This window comes from Podarcis bocagei, assembly GCF_964188305.1.
Source record: "Podarcis bocagei genome assembly, chromosome: 1".
Taxonomy (NCBI): Eukaryota; Metazoa; Chordata; class Lepidosauria; order Squamata; family Lacertidae; genus Podarcis; species Podarcis bocagei.
Genome location: NC_138125.1, coordinates 120768229 through 120787960, shown reverse-complemented (window position 1 = coordinate 120787960; position 19732 = coordinate 120768229). Strand labels below are relative to the sequence as shown.

General features: G+C 44.0%; 1 protein-coding gene across 4 annotated transcripts in view; it reads left to right on the top strand.

Annotated features, from left to right (window-relative positions):
- RAPGEF4 (Rap guanine nucleotide exchange factor 4) overlaps nt 1–19732 on the top strand; it is a 168712-nt gene that overhangs the window by 85468 nt on the left and 63512 nt on the right. For 3 of the 4 annotated variants that reach the window (XM_081206607.1, XM_081206608.1, XM_081206610.1), the window contains 4 exons: nt 8594–8666; nt 8955–9019; nt 16393–16446; nt 18156–18262. In XM_081206607.1, the coding sequence (XP_081062733.1) occupies nt 8594–8666; nt 8955–9019; nt 16393–16446; nt 18156–18262 (299 nt within the window). The remainder of the gene's footprint in view (nt 1–8593; nt 8667–8954; nt 9020–16392; nt 16447–18155; nt 18263–19732) is intronic. The other variant, XM_081206609.1, reaches the window with a different exon arrangement.

The window sequence follows — 19732 nt, the reverse complement described above, 5'->3', positions numbered from 1 at the left end:
TATACTCATTGACAATTGGAAAGGGGCATGGCTTTTTTTTTAAAAAGTAATCCCTCCTCTTTATTAAAATCCTGTTTAACATTGGACTCACTACAAACTTTTCCCACTGCCTTGCAATAAAACAGCCATCCGTGGCACAAGAACAGGCAGCTTCTGAGAATATAGAGTGTAATATAACTTACTGCACCTGCACAACCTCTAGTACCGGACTTCTTGTATATCAGCAAACTTGCCGGGTAGATGTTGAAAGGAGATTGCTCACAAAGAAATGAATAGCTGCTAGCCACTGAGTACATGCCACCCATGTGTACCAGTGGCAATAATTTAACAGCTGCTCATTCCATCTGCATAGCTTGCAGGTATGGACACTTGCAAAGCATTGTGCTTTTAGAACACCCCAAACCACAGCACTTCAAAGGCTAAAGTGTGTACACAGCCCCAGTCTAAAAATAGTTAGGATGTTCAGAGTATCCTGTAAGCTTTTTTCGGTTCTTTCCATTTCCATTTCCCCTCTCATGTGCAGATGTTCTTGTTTTTCTTCATTTTGGGGTGGGTGGGCTGGTTGTGCGAATGCTAACGACCTTCTAACCATTGCAGACTTAGCTTTGGAACCATCCGTGGTTTGTTAAAGCAGCAGTACAGATGTAGGAGTAATAATAATTATTTCTGAAAATGAAAACGACCAGGAATTTTCACACAGGAGAAGGCAAGCATAGGCAGCGTGCGGGAGGGGGGGGGGATACTCCCAAAAGTACCTCACCCCCCTACTTGCCCCCCATTGCTGAACTCCTTTCATTAATATATGTTGTTGTTTTTCTTTCTCGCCCACCTAGAAATATACTTTCCCCCTTTTGTGGCTACCCATACATATTTTTTCTGATTCTGGAGATAAGGGAAAAGCAGTAAAGCCTTTGGGATGTTCCCAACTGCCTAACAACAGATAGGATAAATAAAAAAATTCCTTCCAGTAGCACCTTAAAGACCAACTAAGTTAGTTCTTGGTATGAGCTTTCGTGTGCATGCACACTTCTTCAGATACACGAAATCTGAATGCATGCACACGAAAGCTCATACCAAGAACTAACTTAGTTGGTCTTTAAGGTGCTACTGGAAGGAATTTTTTTATTTTGACTATGGCAGACCAACACGGCTACCTATCTACTAACAGATAGGATAGTGAGTAGTTATGACTGCACCAAGTCATAGTAGACACATTTGCCAAACACACTAATGCTTCACTTTTCCCACTTTTTCTCTTTTGTGCCCATGAGAAGGAATTCAGAAACTTCTGCTTCTGGTTTTAAGCAAGCCACAGTTCCTTGTGACATCTGAACATGGAACTGTGGTTTGTTTAAACTGTGGTTAGTGAGAACCCTCCGTGATAAGGCTGTGTTTTTTTTAATTGAAACTGTAAGCTGTTGCTCCTGCTGTTCCTTTACTGGCATGCAAAAGAGGAGGAAGAAGCATACAAGCGTAAGGCTTGTAGTGCAAAACCACAGTTTCCCATTGCATCTGAACTGAGACACAGTATTGACAAGAAGGTATTGAAATATTAATTTATTTTATATGGCCAAAGTGGGATGAAAAGCCTCAAAGCCCTTTTGGGGTCTGGTTAAAAGAATACTTGCAGCATCCAGGAGGCTGGAAGGTAGCTGTATTGAGGGACTCTGGTTATTTTTCACTAAAAATAGGCAGCCTTCCTTTTAAAAGCTGTTATATAACAGTCTTTGGCAAACTGCATTACTGTGGTAGAAGGAAATATAGTTATGCTGAATAGGATTTCAGATCAGCAGATAAGTAACAGAGCCCTGTGATTGATAGATCCTTTAAAAAGCATGGGGGTGAGTTTCTTTTACACCGTCGGTGCATAGAGCTTTGCAGTTTCACATGCAGTGGTACCTCGGGTTAAGAACTTTGTTAGCTGCCACTAACAAAGCCAGGAAGCTCTTGGATCAGGCTGTGACACGCAAGGTGTTTGCATCTACCGTGCAGATGGCGTTCACCTTTCTGACGACGGAAATGATGTTTGGTTGCCTGATAATGATGATGTTTGGTTTGGAAATGATGTTTGGTTGCCAAGGAGTGTGGTGGAGTCTCCTTCTTTGGAGGTCTTTAAGCAGAGGCTTGACAACCATATGTCAGGAGTGCTCTGATGGTGTTTACTGCTTGGCAGGGGGTTGGACTCGATGGCCCTTGTGGTCTCTTCCAACTCTATGATTCTATGATTCTATTCTATGATTCTAATATCGAAAGCATAAGAGGAGGGTTGCAGGTGTGAGGGTATTGGCGGCGAGCTTTGGGCTTGTGTGGCGGTTAGGCATTGGAATAGCAATTGGGGGGGAGGGGAGGGGCGGCCATCCCCTGCCTCTCCGTGCGTAAGGGTATTCCGTTAAAGGAATCCAGGGGTGTGGATCTCATCCGAAGCCCGCGGAGGGGCTAGGGCCATGCCACGACCCCAGCGGGAACCCAGGGGGTTGATCTGCATCGGTGGGGCTCCCCCTACTGGTGGATTACCCTTCCAGACTTCCTGCAAAGTGGGCAGGAGTCAGATACAGTCTTGATGCCACTGCCTAAGCCAGTACCGCTCACATTCTGTACCAATAAAGTTGTGGCCTAAATTTTGTCCATTAACATTAGCCGAAATTCTGTGTCCTTGTGTCTTTATTCTCCTGGGGCTGGCTTGGGGGTCTTGAAGCGCAAGCAAGAGAACCCGAAATTGACAGGTTGCTCATCCCTAGGCATTTTGCAAGACAGAGGAGGAGTCAAAATTGCCCCTCATGCAAAGGATATCATATTCAAGCTGGGCTACTGAGGGATACGCTTGTCAATGCATACTTTGGGGGTTTTTTTGCTTTAACCAGTGGTTAGGGATGGGGAGCTGGATTATGAGGGGAAGGGACTTTAATTGTTTGCACCCCCCAACATGGTCCTCATCCAAAAGCGTTTATGCGTGAGTTTGAACAGACATTCAGCTTTGAAATTAATGCTGGCAAAGCAGAGTTTATATATTTTGATTAATCATGAAAAAGAAGCTATAACGGGACTTTGGAGGGTTAAATGGAATAGTAAGCTTGTAAAATATTTAGGTGTTTTTACTGAACTCCAGTTTGGATCAATAAGGTAAAATCAATTATAACCCAGTCAAAACATTAAAAAAGATATTTACAGTGATAGGAGCAGTGTAAGCTGTCTTAGTTTGGAAAAATAGCATCAATAAAGCGAACCTTGAATACTCTCACTCCTCCTCCTCTTTTTGCTGTTAGGCAAAAGTTTATTAGAAAAGTGGCAGGAAAGTGCTTCAGTCTTCATGTACTTTGCTGATGGGTTGGGGGAAGAGCAAGGAGACCAAATGAAGGACCTGCAGATGTTCAAAAAGCAAACAGAAGCAGTGCTTCACTGTACAGCTCAGCGTTTGATTTGGAAAGAGATTGCGTCACATCACAGCCTGGATAGGTCAGTTGCTTAGAGTGTGGTGCTGATAATGTCAAGGTTGCAGGTTTGATCGCCACATGCGACAGGTGCATATTCCTGGGGTTAGACTAAATGATCCTCAGGATCCCTTCCATCTCTATGATTCTATGTTATGCTGGGGAGAGCATCAGCAAGTAAGCCTAAACCAGGGTGGATAAAAATCAATGATTTTTTTTTTAAAAAAACGGATTTCTAAAATTTAAATCAGTTTTTTTTAAAATAAAATGCTTTTGGAGGAAAAATCTTTCTAAATATAGCTTTCTGTTTAAGTTACATTATACAGTGGTACTCGGGTTACAGATGCTTCAGGTTACAGACGCTTCAGGTTACAGACTCCACTAACCCAGAAATAGTACTTCAGATTAAGAACTTTACCTCAGGATGAGAACAGAAATCGCGTGACGGCAGCGGGAGGCCCCATTAGCTAAAGTGGTACCTCATGTTAAGAACAGTTTCAGGTTAAGAATGGACCTCCAGAACGAATTAAGTTCCTAACCTGTCAGGGAACTGCCATCGGAGCCAGGGGGAGAGGGAGGGCTCCAGAGGGATTCCGGAGAGCGTCCCGGGAGGGAGAGAAGCAGCACATCTTCTGGGGAAGGAAATCAGCGTAGCACCAGTGGAGAAGGGGGGCAGATGGGGGAATCGGCGAGGTGGCTCCATGACTCCTCGCCGGGGACCAGCGGGGAGAGCACAGGTCCTCCGCTGCCCACACCCTCCCTGCGCAGAAGGCTTCCGCGCAGGGAGAGTAGGCGGAGACTAGGCGTCAAAGAACTTCTTTGCTGGAAGAAGTTCAAGAAACGCCCACTGACGGATTCTGCCAGTGATTGAGACAGCCACGGGCGAGTGGCTGTCCGGACAGAAAGGGTTCACTCAGGCAACCCAGCCAGGTGTGGCGCCGATTTACGCACGAGCAACCCCTAGAACCATTACAGCACCCGAGGTACCACTATAGTCCAAAGGCTATTCATCAAGAAATAAGCATTTGTTTTAAGTATTTCTTGTGTGCTAAAACTAAGTTTAAGTTTATTTTTTTAAAAAAGTTTAACCACATCACTTAACAAACATGGATACATATGCTATACAGTGGTGCCCCGCAAGACGAACGCCTCGCGAGACGAAAAACTCGCAAGACAAAAGGTTTTTTCGTTTTCGAGTTGCTTCGCAAGACGAATTTCCCTATGGTCTTGCTTCGCAAAACAAAGCTTGCCCCCGCACCCCGGACCTCTTTTGAAGCAAGGGGCGGCGGGGAGAAGATCGCTTCTCCCCGTTGCCAGCCCCGCAATCTCCGGGGACAGAGAGATCTGTCCCCGGACCCCTTTTGAACCAAGGGGCGGCAACGGAGAGAAGCGATCTTCTCCCCTCCGCCCCTTGCTTCAAAAGAGGGGACAGAGGGGAAGGCGCGCGCCTTCCCCTCTCTCCCGGACCCCTTTTGAACCAAGGGGCGGCAACGGGGAGAAGCGATTCTCCCCGCTGCCCCTTCCCTTGCTTTAAAACAGGTCCGGGGACGGTCCCCGGACGGTCTCCATAGGAATGCATTGATTGATTTTCAATGCATTCCTATGGGAAACCATGCTTTGCAAGACGAAAAACTCGCAAGAAGAAAAAACTTGCGGAACGAATTAATTTCGTTTTGCGAGGCACCACTGTAATGTACAATGAGACCAGTAATAGTCCTGACCACTTCTTCTAGTGAAGGCAAAGTTGACAGTAAGTGGTCCTCCCCAATATGGAAGATGTGGGAGCTCCAAGAGGCGAGTGGTGGGCGCATTATATGCAGTCAGCTGCTGAGCTTTCCCGTCTCTGAATCCAGGGCCAGGATCATCTCTGCAAGCTGGGTTGTTAAATGTCTGGGGTTTTCACTCTAGCACTGAAGACATCACACACATGGGACACTCAATTGTGGCTTGTTTGCATGCATCCTAAAGGATTTACACGGGCTCTCAGTACAGTAGTACCTCGGGTTATATACGCTTCAGGTTACATACGCTTCAGGTTACAGACTTCGATAACCCAGAAATAGTGCTTCAGGTTAAGAACTTTGCTTCAGGATGAGAACAGAAATTGTGCTCTGGCAGCGCAGCAGCAGCAGCAGGAGGCCCCATTAAGTAAAGTGGTGCTTCAGGTTAAGAACAGTTTTAGGTTAAGAACGGACCTCCGAAATGAATTAAATACTGAACCCGAGGTACCACTATATGTTTCTGAGCACAATTCAAAGTGTTGGTGTTGACCTTTAAAGCCTTAAATAGCCTCAGCCCTGTATACCTGAAGGAGCGTCTCCACCCCCATTGTTCAGCCCAGACAATGAGGGCCTTCTGGCGGTTCCCTCACTACAAGATGTGAAGCTACAGGGAACCAGGCAGAGGGCCTTCTCGGTAGTGGCACCCGCCCTATGGAACGCCCTCCCATCAGATGTCAAACAGATACACAACTGTTTGACTTTTAGGAAACATCTGAAGGCAGCCCTGTTCAGGGAAGTTTTTAATGGCTGATGTTTTACTGTGTTTTTAATATTTTGTTGGGAGCCGCCCAGAGTGGCTTGGGCAACCCAGTCAGATGGGCGGCATATAAATAAAATATTATTATTATTATTATTATTATTATTATTATTATTATTATTATTATTATTTGCCATTAGGTTCAGAGGATGATGGTTTTTCATTAGAATGGTGTTATGAATGAGATATTCTCAGACATGCATGTTGAAGTTGACATGAATATCAATTAGCCAACGGTCCGAAAACAACTCTTTGTAGTGCCAAACGCTTTGTAGAGTGTGGGGAAAGAATAATACAGAATGATTCCTAGATCCTTCTTTAACAGAGATGTCTTGTGGACCCATTCTAAACGGGATTAGATTGTGAGCTCATCAATATAACCACAAGGAGATATGACTCACAATGCTTTGGTGTAAGTGCCTATGGATTTATGTTAAAATAGAACCTTCGTTGGTTTTGTTGCACACTGCTTTTTGTTTCCCATGTTACTGGGATATCACTTAAAATGTTAGACAGAAAGTTACATAAGCCTGATAGTTTATTGATCATGTCTGCACTGTATTTGCCTTCAGTGGCATGGGGCATCAATGAGACAATACCAGTTACAAATGATTGTGATTTACTGTACATCACATCAATACTGAGTTCTGAGAAGCTTTTCCATGAGCTGCCTGTGTCACTAAATACTGATGTTAACTGAGTTGTCTGTTTATATCATGAGCCGTGGGGAAGCGGAAAGAGTTGAAAATCATGTCTCCAACTTGAGCAAATACAGTCGTACCTTGGATCCTGAACGCCTTGGTACTCAGACGTTTTGGCTCCCGAACGCAGTAAACCCGGAAGTGATTGTTCCGCTTTGCGAACGGTCTTTGGAACCTGAATGTCTAACAGGGCTTCCGATTGGCTGCAGGAGTTTCCTGCAGCCAATCAGATGCCGTTCTTTGGTTTCTGAACGTTTTGGAAGTCGAACGGACTTCTGGAACGGATTCTGTTCAACTTCCAACGTACGACTGTACATTTAGTTTGGAAACATGAACAAATGGAAATGTGATGTTTTTCAACCAGTACTCTGGGTAACAGCATCTGGATTACTTAGACTTCTCACCCCCATGTTGGGAGCCCTTCACTTTGTGCTAATCCCACAACAAAGGGGAGTCGACAGCGCATCATGTAGGAGGTGGGACTACCCTACACAGTCTAGACAACCCTTTTGCACATTTGCACGACTTCACTATGACCAGACAACTGCTAAGGTTAAAGTAAAGGTAAAGGGACCCCTGACCATTAGGTCCAGTTGTGGCCAACTCTGGGGTTGGGGCGCTCATCTCGCTTTTTTGGCCGAGAGAGCCGGCGTGCAACTTCCGGGTCATGTGGCCAGCATGACTAAGCCGCTTCTGGCGAACCAGAGCAGCGCACGTAAACATAGTTTACCTTCCCGCCAGAGTGGTACCTATTTATCTACTTGCACTTTGACGTGCTTTCGAACTGCTAGGTTGGCAGGAGCAGGAACCGAGCAACAGGAGCTCACCCCGTTGCAAGGATCCGAACCGCCGATCTTCTGATCGGCAAGTCCTAGGCTCTGTGGTTTAACCCAAAGCACCACCCACATCCCGTAGTCCTAAGGTTATGACCAGTTTAATTTTAAGCAGGCATTCCACAAGTGACATCTGTATGTGCCGCTCCAATTTGCTTGGGATGTGAATGTCATGATGTTTTCTTAGGTTCTAAGCAAAGGGAGGACGAGAAAAGTGGGTTGTGATGCCGAAAATAGGGCCAAGCAAAGGAACAAACAAATAGAATAGAGTTTTCATAACATTTTTTGCAAGCATGAAAGATTAAACAGCAACAGCAATCCAGCAGGTGTTATGACAGGTTGTTGGATGTGGGCAGACTCTCTCATACACTACTGCAGGCACACGTACAGGCAGACACAAACGCACACACTTCCAGGAACATAAAATACCAGGGACACACACATGGGGACAGGCACTTGCAAGTAAGTACAGATAGAATTAGAGCAGGCACCCGCAGCCACAGACAGCCACACAAACAGGTTAAAGTAACATAAACAGTGTCATAGGAATATGCAGTGTTATACAGTGGTACCTCGGGTTACAGGCGCTTCAGATTACAGACTCCATTAACCCAGAAATAGTACCTCAGGTTAAGAACTTTGCTTCAGGATGAGAACAGAAATCATGCAGCGGGGACGGGAGGCCCATTAGCTAAAGTGGTACCTCAGGTTAAGAACAGTTTCCGGTTAAGAACGGACTTCCAGAATGAATTAAGTTTGTAACCCGAGGTACCACTGTACACCAGCATACATCCACCTTGGGACACAATGCGCTGGTTCTTGCTGTTTGCTCTGGGAGAGAAATGGAAAAAATGAACTCTGTTCTGGCTGGGAGTGGAACTTTGCTCACCCAAAATAGAGCTTAGGGCAGTGTACAACGTAAGAAAATACAGGGGGAGAAAGAATCCTAAAATATTGCCAAAGGGTTTAAAACCCCAGTTACATTCCACGTGTAGCCCCAGGAATTTTATTTTTAGGCTTTATCTCATTTTTAAAAATTGGATGTGGATAACTTTCAGCAAAGTGACGTTTCAACCATTTCCCCTCCCCTCAGAAATACCGACAGTACATGTCAGGACTTCTGGCTCCTCCTTATGGTGTTATGGAAACTGGCTCCAACAATGACAGTAAGTACCTCAGCAAAAGTATCTGTAAAATGGGAACAATGGCGATCTTTATGTCAGGCGGTCCCTGGTGTCAGAGGTGAATTTTAGGGCAGCGTGGCTGGTTCCGCTGCCTTGGCGCCAAACAGAATGGGAGGTTGGGTGGGTGCCAGATTTTGCCCTCAAGCGCTGCCGAAATTTGAAAGACCAAAGTCTGCTGTGACTGATGTAAGTGAAAAGAACCATCCCATTTGAAGAGCAACATTTAATCCTCAGGCATATTGTTCTGATGTGTCTACTGTTTTCTTACAGGAATGCCCGACAAGGATAACATGTCAAGTAGTAGTCTGTGCTCAATCTCTAAAAACTGCAATAAGGTAAATATTTTTTCTTCTTCATTTTGCCTGTAAACACCAACATATTGGTACGTGGGCAAAACAGTTCTTCTTCACAAGCAAGGCTGGGGGGAACGGCCACCACATTTTGTGCCTAGCTGTTTCTCAGTGGCCAAGGGGGGTCTTTTCTTCTTTCCTCCCATTGGCTGCAATAGAGGAAAATAACACGGCTTGAGCTATTTTTGTTGGGTGTGCCGGAGGAACAAAGGGGCTTTGTATCAGTCCTGCCCCGATAGCGGCACTGCTGACATGCTTGGATTCTCCTGACCACAGATGGAAGAGGTGCATAAGTCCCCTCAGCTGGCCTTACGATAAGTGTAAGATTGCTCCCTAAATTAACTTTTGTGTGTGGAAACATTAATAAAACGCAGGTGCTTCAGTTGTCAAAAAAAGGTAGATGCTTATGAAACTGAATATACTTTACTAAGACTGGGTTCTATATTGCTTCTCTGACGGCTAATCACAGCAGAAAGTGTCACTGCAACTGATATTAAAAATGAAGCGGTTTGCCAGTATTGTTCATTGGGCCATTTCTGTTAGCAAAGTTCTGTTGAGTTTATACACCACAAGTTAGAAAAAAAGTAAGATAGCAAAGAAAACGGTTGTGAAAGGCAGGCAATTTGCTTATACACTTGGCACTAATAGTATATCACTCCAAGACATTTAGATTTTGCAAGTGGAAAAAAACAAATTGAATTAATTTAAGATTTATTTTATTCAGAAGTTCAGAAACTAGTAAACGAAATTCTACAGAAATAAGCAATGTAAAATTCCCTTCTTTGCCCAAAATGCATATAGCTTTAGGCTCCATTTAGCTTTATGGAGCAACCCGGCTGTTTCCATGCCACAATGGTTCCTGCACCACTCCCAGTGATAGCTGTAATTACCGCCCAAATGGCATATTGTCAGATTATGGATCATACTATTGATGTATCTCCTACTATGGCAAGCGACACATGATTGTATGTTACCACATAATCTGGCCTAAGTATGTGAGAAGAAATTTCAGATGTTGCCTGGAGTGGAGTGGGAACAGAGGATGAGAACATGCGAGCATAGTACTGCTCCATGTATTTGTATTTACATAAAAACTTATGTGCCACTTTTCATTCGTAAAAAGTATCAGAGTAGTTTGCAACATAGAATACAAAATATATTGGAACTAAAACAATAAGCTATCATCGAAATCAAATTAACCACACACACACACACACACACACACACACACACACATATTGTTTAATAGTCAGGAAATTGCAGGGGAAAGTCTTCAACTTTATTTAATGTTACATAGGATCTAAGTTATTAATGATGAAAAGCATGGCAAAACATGACATTAGCAAAGTGTGGTACAGCTATAACAGCAGCAGCAGCAGCAACATTTATACCCCACCCACTCTGGGAAACATATATCCTGTGAACAAAGCCCCACTTTTTTATTTTGGATTGACAGAAGTCCGAAATCATTCAGCCGACACCATAAAATAGCCACAAATACATTGATAATGCCTTTTTCTGTATAACTTACCAGCTAGGGATAGAACAACAACCAAGTTAATCTGTGTTGCTTGAATTTTTATTTTATTACATTCCCCCTTTTGTTAACTAGGCTTTTTTCTGCATGGTTGAATGTATTGCTTGTTTCCTGTAGGTTAAATAATCCATATTCTTAAAATAAATACGTAGTCTGATCTGATCAGAAGAATACTTTTGGCACTCTTTACTCACCAGCTCCATAAACAGCCACACTTTTTTCTTTCTTTATTGAGGTTCACTACTTCCTGTCTGCCTGTCCGTCTGCCCTGTTTCCTTAAAGAGACTGATCTTTTAACACATCTTTTTAACCTTTAATAACGTTAGAGACATTGCTGCATATATTTGTTTTTCCTCCTGTCTTGTTACATGGTATTTCCTGTCCCATCCTTATCCTGCTTGAAAACAAACCAGTTTGGGTGAAGTTTATAATAAGATGTGCCATACCAATAGCAATTTTCATTGTGGCGAGTAACAATAAAAATTATCACTCTAAAACAAGGGTTACTACGTGAGCTTACTTGAAAGTAAACTCCACTGAGCCTATGGGCATTTAGGATTGTGTTATAAGTATACTTTTTTATATAATACCACCTGAGATTATAATTTAGTATATCAGTTAAAGAAGGAATGGAGAGAAAAGGGCAGCCACTTGGGATAAAGGGAATAGTTTTGTGGTGGAAAACAACATACAAAAACTCCATTATATTAGGGGAAGTTGCTTTCCAAAGTATATTAGGCAAAATTGCATTTTTTAAAAAGGGTAGATTAGGAGAAATTTGCGCTAGAATGCTGATGAGGGCATTTAAAATATAAATTCACAAACCAATTTAGGAATGTGGAAAATGGAGATTAAGACTAGAAAACGGAGAACTTGATTTGCCTGTCCCTAGTCCTAATAGAGAAGCATGTTGACAGGAAGGATAAGACACTTTTGGTTCCTAAATTGCCCCCAGCATCTTTGCTACATCCAAACACTCTCTCAACAGGTGAGATGGCGCATGCTGTCCTCCAAACATTCTTCAAATGCAGCCACATGGCGTGCCTTTGCTGTGGAGTCACTCCTCTAGGTTACAAAGGCTTGAAAGGCATCTATCTCAAGCACACAAACCTCACGCGGATGGGAATTGAGAATGGTGTCTCATGATTTATCCAAATCACTACCAGCGAATTGTTTTCCCATCTCTGCCCCCTTTGGAGCAATTAATAAATAGCCCAAAGTGTTGCAGATGATCCTGAGCGTCTGAAGTTGCGTCACATGCAAGGAAAGAAAAGTAAAACAAAAGTGAAACTCGCAAAGCACAAAAGTGCGGAGGAGTCTGTGACAAATGCATTCATGATAAATCCATCTTGACATGTGTGCAGGTCTTCACTTGTCATCGGTTCACTAGTTACATAAGATAAAGTACAAAAGCACATTGAGGTTTGCATAAGCTGCTCTTATATAAGTTGAGGGGTTGGAAAGCCCAGTCTGTAAGCAGTGACGATATTGTTTCACACTCTCCCTTCTCCGAGCACAAGTAGTTCAGAGTTACCGATATTGCAAAGAGGCTTCCGTGGTACAGAGGGAAAGGATGTTGGAAAGAAGATACAGGACTGTAAAATCTCGGAAGATCTTGTGGGAGTATACAGCATTTCTGTAACAATCAGCTCCTGGTTTCAAGGTGTAAATCTGCTAAATTTATCTCGTAGAGCCAGGAGTGGGCAGACTTCTGGTTTGTTGGATCTATATGGCATTCCGTAGGATGGTTGCGTCAAAGCACCAGGTACTTTGTGCCTAAATAATGGATATAATTTAATCTCCACCCCCCTCGTTCAGCCAAGACACTAAGGTCCAGCGCCGAGGGCCTTCTGGCGGTTCCCTCACTGCGAGAAGCGAGGTTACAGGGAACCAGGCAGAGGGCCTTCCTGGTAGTGGCGCTTGCCCTGTGGAACGCCCTCCCACCAGGTGTCAAAGAAATTAACAACTATCTGACATTTAGAAGACATCTGAAGGCAGCCCTGTTTAGGAAAGTTTTTAACGACTGATGTTTTAATGTATTTTTAATCTCTTGTTGGAAGCCGCCGAGAATGGCTTGGGAAACCCGGCCAGACGGGCGGGGTATAAATTATTATTATTATTATTATTATTATTATTATTATTATTATTATTGGTACAGGAACACAGGAAATGACCACATCACTTGGGGGCACAAGATTGCAGTGTGAGATGAGATAGTCTGAAATATGCTTTGTGCCCTAGCTCCTTTGCACATGTTCGGTGTGATTCCATCACCGTCTATAAAGACACGCAAACACGCTCCATTAGTTTTTGCAGTTGGGCAGTCGGGAAAAAAAGTAATTACGGTGAGAAACAGGGTCGTCCTTTTCAAGGGTCAGTTCTTCTGACAAGTCGAGCGCATACGAGCAGCACATTTGGCACTTACGCTTGAAACAGTCAAATGAACACCTCCCCACCCCATCCCGAAATCTTGCAATTATTCTTTCAACTTCGGCAGAAAAATTGAAAAAAGGAAATTTAAAAAACTTGGAAGATCTCGCAGAATCTTGCAAATGTGTGCTGTGAGCACGCGTCCTACAAGTAATTCTGGAAACTGGGAATTGCAGAGTGAAAATACAATAGGAAGCCAATGAAAGAATCAATAAATGCATGCAGCAATTGTGGCAGCCATTCTTTATGTGTGAAAAGGGAGATTGGTGGCAAAGATTTCAGTGATTAATAAGGAACGAGAAAATGATTTATTGTCTGCCTGACGTTTGTTTGGAGCAGATTCTTAACGTGATCCTAATCATGTTTGCTCAAGAAGCAAACCCTAGTGATTTTAGCAGGGATCGTTTTCCAGGTAAGTACACCTGAGGATTGCAGCTCCTGAGCGGGAAGTATTGCATTTCCAAGGCGTGTGCAGGCTATTATCCCATTATTTCAACGGTGCAAAAATGCCACACAAGCATGTGGAGATTTACAGCTTTTGCAACTCTACATTATTCATTATTTATATAAAAGCAGGAAGGAGGCTTTGGGAAGAAAGGAGAAAGCACAGGAAACAGACACACCCTTTTGTAACAGCCAGGAGGAATTGGGAGCACAGAACATTCTGTGCAAACCACCTTCTCATTAACACCCCCTTTCTACTGAATAGGTCAGGGACATGGATCAAAACCACAAGAGGAAAAAAGTGTGTGTATTTCTTTTTTTAAAAAAAATGTGTATACCACTTTATGGTCCTTGAGAGCGTTCCAAAGGCAGTTTCCAACACAAACGCACAATAAGTGGGGTATTTTTAACAATACTGCAATTAAAGCAATAAAGACGACAAAGCAACTTTTTAAATAAAAAAAGCTAAATAGCAACATACAAGCAACAGGACGCGAACACCCCCTTTAACCGAGAGGAATACAAAGGTCTTTTTTGTCCCAGGAGGATGGACCCTACTAGGCAACAGACATTTTGGAAAACATTGACATCCTGCCATGTCATTCCTCATGCCCTGGCAGCGACGGCGCTTATTTATTTCTGCCTGGGATTGCCTTGCCTGGTCACCTTCTCCCAGTGTGTCACAGGACATTTGCAAGAAGCTGCCAACCGCATGACCAAGAAAAGAGGTGGAAATCCCAGGCCATGCATTCCAGCGGGCGTTGTGCATGTGTGATGAATGCTGGCACCATTTGCTTACACAAAGTGTAAGTGATGTAGTAGTGAATGAGTAGCACTGAGGACAGCGCAATGTGTGCTGCGCAGCAGTAAACCAGCCTGCTTCCAAGGTACAGTGGAACCTCGGTTGTCGAACGCTTTGGAAGCCGAACAATTCGGAAGCTGAACGCCGACAACCCGGAAGCGAATGCATCCGTTTTTGAATGCGCCTCGGAAGTTGAACGGCTTCCGAGGTGCGTTTCTCAATTTTTTAAAAGGAATTTGCCGACTGGCAATTGCGCCTTGGTTGTTGAACGTTTTGGAAGTTGAACGGTCTTCTGGAACGGATTACGTTCGAGAACCGAGGTTCTACTGTACCAGAGTGGTCAGCTTCTGTATGTAGAATGGCAGGGGCACTGTCTTGTACAGTGGTACCTCTGGTTGCAAATGGGATCCGTTCCGGAGGCCCGTTCGCAACATGGAAAGAGCGCAACCTGCAGCGGCGCGTCTGCGCATGCGCGGGTTGCGACTTGCCGCTTCTGCGCATACATGTGATGTTATTTTGCGCTTCTGCGCATGCACAAGCGACGAAACACAGAAGTAATCCTTTCCGGTATTTCCGGGTCGCCGTGGGATGTAACCTGAAAGAACGTAACATGAAGCGGACGTAACATGAGGTATGACTGTATTTGCCTCATGTAGAAAGATGTCTTGGGTCAGACCTCTGTTGTACCATTATAAAAAGCTGAGGGAAGGGAGGCCTTTGACTTAGGGAAGGAGTTCCCTTGGTTGAAGGGCACAAACAGAAAAAGCTCTCCTCAAAGGGAAAAGGCAAATATCACACTTTTTGTGGTCGACTAAGGCGGCCACTTCCTATTTTTGGCAGATTTCTGCAGTCTTGATTCTGGAAGCACAAATCATTTAAGTACCCGTGCTGTATTTGGTGTACAGGGAAGACGATCCATTATTCTTGCTTAAATTAAAACACTTCCAGCAAACCATTTCCATCTTCCCACTGAGAATGGCTATGAAAAATAGGGCCTCAGTCTGTCGACTGAGCATATGCTGGAGTTTCATCTTTGGAGCACTTTATTCAATTCATGCAAAACTGTTTTAGCAGCTGTTAACGCTGTAGCAGAGAAGCAGGGAAATGACAGGAAAATAAGACATCATTAGTTGTGTTCCAATCTTTATGCATGTGTTTGTGCACAGACCGTATTCCGCGCGTTCCTTTCCTTTTGACACTGGCCGCAATGTGTCATTTTGGGTAATGGTTGGGCCATTTTATGTGTCTTAAAGTGGAGGGCATTTATAGCTGCAGCACACTATGTAATGCTAAATAATGCATGCCTGGTATATCATTCTAACATACGTTGGTTGCTCTGATTGCACAAAAATATTTTTAAAGTCCACATTTTAGCAGTTTTAGAGATAAACAGAAGCTTTGTTCGAATTACTCCTCTTCAGATGAGGCGTTTCTTCAATTTCAGCTGTCAAGCAGGGGTCAAATTAGATTTTACAAAACGTACCTGTAACTTTCCTCCCAAGGGTGAAAAGATTGGCTTTGGGGAGGGTTGCGGTTTTGTTCTGAAAAAATAGCACGGGAAAGGGTTAAGCAGCTTGCCTCGCCCACTTCACCCATAGCTCACATGCTTTGCATCCTGAAGGTGTGAAATCTGCTCTGGAGGGAGAAACCGATTTAGGGATTTAATTGTACAAAGATGAATCACTCGCATAGTATGAAGCGTAGAGGGAATATGTGAATCTTTTGAACAGTTACAGGATAGTTTTAGTGAATAGTTTTAGTGTATGCGCAAAGTTGGCTCTGAGAAAAGGCGACTCGGAACTTCTATTCAAAAAAACCGGCATATGAATTTTCAATTACACAGGGCTTCCCTCCCCTCCCCCCCTTTTTTTTTGCTACTGATATCTGCATCTCATCACCATGTTTTAACTCAGTAGCTGTTTATGCATCTTTCTGTTTTCATCTAAATGTAGAACCTAGTTATTCTTGATTGCGACAAATGATACTGTGGAAAATTGCATATTTCACGTCTTCTCAGACTTCCAACATTTTCAGATTTCGTATGTTCATTTATTTATTTATTTTTCTTTTGAAAAATCCACTTCCACGTTTGTTTACTTTTATCACTGCCCCCTTTGTTTCTTTCACTTAAATTTTATTTTTCAGACTCCTTTCATTGATCATCACATCCCAATCCGTCCAGCTACAGCCAATGTAGAGGTAAAGAGGTTAGATGTACAGCAGTCCTGGGTTGCTGTAGGAACTGAAGTGCTTTGGGGTTATCCAATTACCCACCCTGCCATTGCAATGATGCTTTGACTGTAATATATCTGAGTAAATTAGCTTCATGTTGTCTCATTGCATTAAGTGTGAATGCTCTAGAGTAAAGTGTTTACCTGAGGACTTTGCAACAGTGCCCGGAAGTCATCAGTATATGTAACTTACTTTTTTACCTGTGCTATCTAATAAATACCTCACCGTTAGTGTTGTTGCCGTGCTACTTGCAATGCAACATAACTGATAAGTTGCTTTGAATTACTAGGGGCTGCAGATAGAACATAACTGGTTGGATCAATAAAATATCAGGGGGAACTCCTTTCTGCTAAGGCAATTGGCTTTCCTGGCTGCTCCCTCATCTCAGGGCAGTTCACAACATAAAATCACAACATAAAAATGAGACTTGATGAAACTGCAGTGTAAACGAACACAGACAAAAGTGAGAAAGTGCACCAAGCCGATCTACACTCAAACCCAATTTTGCTCTGTTTGCTTTAGGTGTAGGCGCTCTGATAGACACACACAGCAAAGGTGGCATTTTTCCATCTCCGCCTTATTAAGCAGTTGGTCCCTTACTTTCTCGCCCTGATCTGGCCACAGTGATCCATGCGACGGTCACTTCCAGGCTTGATTATTGTAACTCACTCTACACGGGGCTGCCTTTGAAGCTGACCCAGAAACTCCAGCGGGTGCAGAATGCCGCAACGAGGCTCCTTACTTGCTCCTTACTCCTTGCTGCAGGATCACATTCATCCAGTGCTTTCCCAACTGCACTGGCTCCCGGTGGAGTACAGGGTCAGATTTAAGGTGCTGGTTTTGACCTTTAAAGCCCTATGCAGCCTAGGACCCACATACCTTCGGGACTGCCTCTCCTGGTATGCCCCGCGGAGGACCTTAAGGTCCACAAATGACAACACTTTGTGGAGGTCCCAAGTCATAAGGTGGCTAGATTGGTCTCAACTAGGGCCAGGGCCTTTTCAGTACTGGCCCTGACTTGGTGGAACGCTTTGTCACAAGAGACTAGGGCCCTACGGGACTTGACATCTTTCTGCAGGGCCTGCAAGACAGAGCTGTTCCGCCTGGCCTTTGGCTTGGACTCAGTCTGACCCTTATGTTTCCCTCTCCTTATGGTTTTGATCTATGGGCTACTTTTAAAATGAGCCTGCATTTTAAATTGCATTTTAAACTGTATTTTAATTTTTTCCCCTATTATGTTTTTATTGTAATTTTACTGGTTGGGGAGGGTGGGGTATAAATAAAATTTATTATTATTATTATTATTATTATTATTATTATTATTATTATTATTACACATAGACCTGCTGTTACACACACCTCGAAAGGACGGATTCATTTCAGTGTCCTTGCATGTGCAAATTCCTTGGCAGAAACTAGGAAGTGCACACCGTGTGCAGCTGAGGTGCATAGATCCCTGGATTGGTTATATCCTGCAGGTTGAAGGAGATCTACAAACATGGGGGCAAATGTACACATCCCATTATGACATTAAAGCCCAGATTAATAAGCTTCATTGCATTGTAAAAAAAACCCCATATTTGTAAATACCACTGTTACATAAAAGTCTTTTCAGGAAAACAGAAAAGCATAAAATATTTCTTGCCTGCTTCCTCCTCCTCCTCCTCCTCCTCCAGGTTCCATCAGAAAGAATCCTTCAAGCTGGGAAAGTATTACGGAATGCCATCCTCTCCCGAGCCCCTCACATGATAAGAGACCGTAAATATCACCTGAAGACGTACAGGTATTTGTGAGCAGCTGATTGCATAACGGTTTGGGGGCCGTTACATATTGCGAGCACCATCTAATGACTTTTAATTGTAGCTTGCTGCTTTTTGAGGTTCTCAAAAACGGTCGTACCTTGGTAATAATAATAATAATAATAATAATAATTATTATTATTATTATTATTATTATTATTATTATTATTATTATTTATTTATTTATACCCCTCCCACCTGGCTGGGTTTCCCCAGCCACTCTGGGCGGCTTCCAACAAAGCACTAAAATACAATAACCAATTAAACATTAAAAGCTTCCCTAAACAGGGCTGCCTTCAAATGTCTTCTAAAAGTTTGGTAGTTATTTTTCTCTTTGACATCTGGTGGGAGGGCGTTCCACAGGGCGGGTGCCACTACTGAGAAGGCCCTCTGCCTGGTTCCCTGTAACTTGGCTTCTTGCAGTGAGGGAACCACCAGAAGGCCCTCGGCGCTGGACCTCAGTGTCCGGGCAGAACGATAGAGGTGGAGACGTTCCTTCAGGTATACTGGATTTAGCGCTTTAAAGGTCAGCACCAACACTTTGAATTGTGCTCGGAAACGTACTGGGAGCCAGTGTAGGTCTTTCAAGACCGGTGTTATATGGTCTCGGCGGCCGCTCCCAGTCACCAGTCTAGCTGCCGCATTCTGGATTAGTTGTAGTTTCTGGGTCACCTTCAAAGGTAGCCCCACGTAGAGCGCATTGCAGTAGTCCAAGCGAGAGATAACTAGAGCATGCACCACTCTGGCAAGACAGTCCGCAGGCAGGCAGGTCTCAGCCTGCGTACCAGAAGGAGCTGGTAGACAGCCGCCCTGGACACAGAATTAACCTGCGCCTCCATGGACAGCTGTGAGTCCAGAATGACTCCCAGGCTGCGCACCTGATCCTTCAGGGGCACAGTTGCCCCATTCAGGACCAGGGGGTCCTCCACATCCGCCCGTCTCCTGTCCCCCAAAGACAGTACTTCTCTCTTGTCAGGATTCAACCTCAATCTGTTAGCCGCCATCCATCCTCCAACCGCCTCCAGACAAACGGAATCCGTTCCGGAAGTCTGTTCGACTTCCAAAAACGTTTGACAACCAAGTCGCAGCTTCCGATTGGTTGCAGGAGCTTCCTGCACGCAATCAGAAGCCACGGAAGCCGTGTCGGATGTTCGTCTTCCAAAGAACGTTCGCAAACCGGAACAGTCCTTTCTGGGTTTGTGGTGTTCAGGCGAAAACGTTCAAGTCGCAAGGCGTTTGGGACCCAAGGTACGACTGTATCGGTGCTTGCGATACGATGGCAACCCACCAAGTACAGATTGAAAACGATCGCCCTGAGTATGTGTCATTCTAGTCTGTTAAACAGAAGAAATGATGCATGCATAGCCTAGGCAGTTGGGTTCAAACAAAGAGCCTGTGTGGCATTATGATTATAGTGTGCTGGACCATGACCTTGGAAACCAAGGTTCAAATCC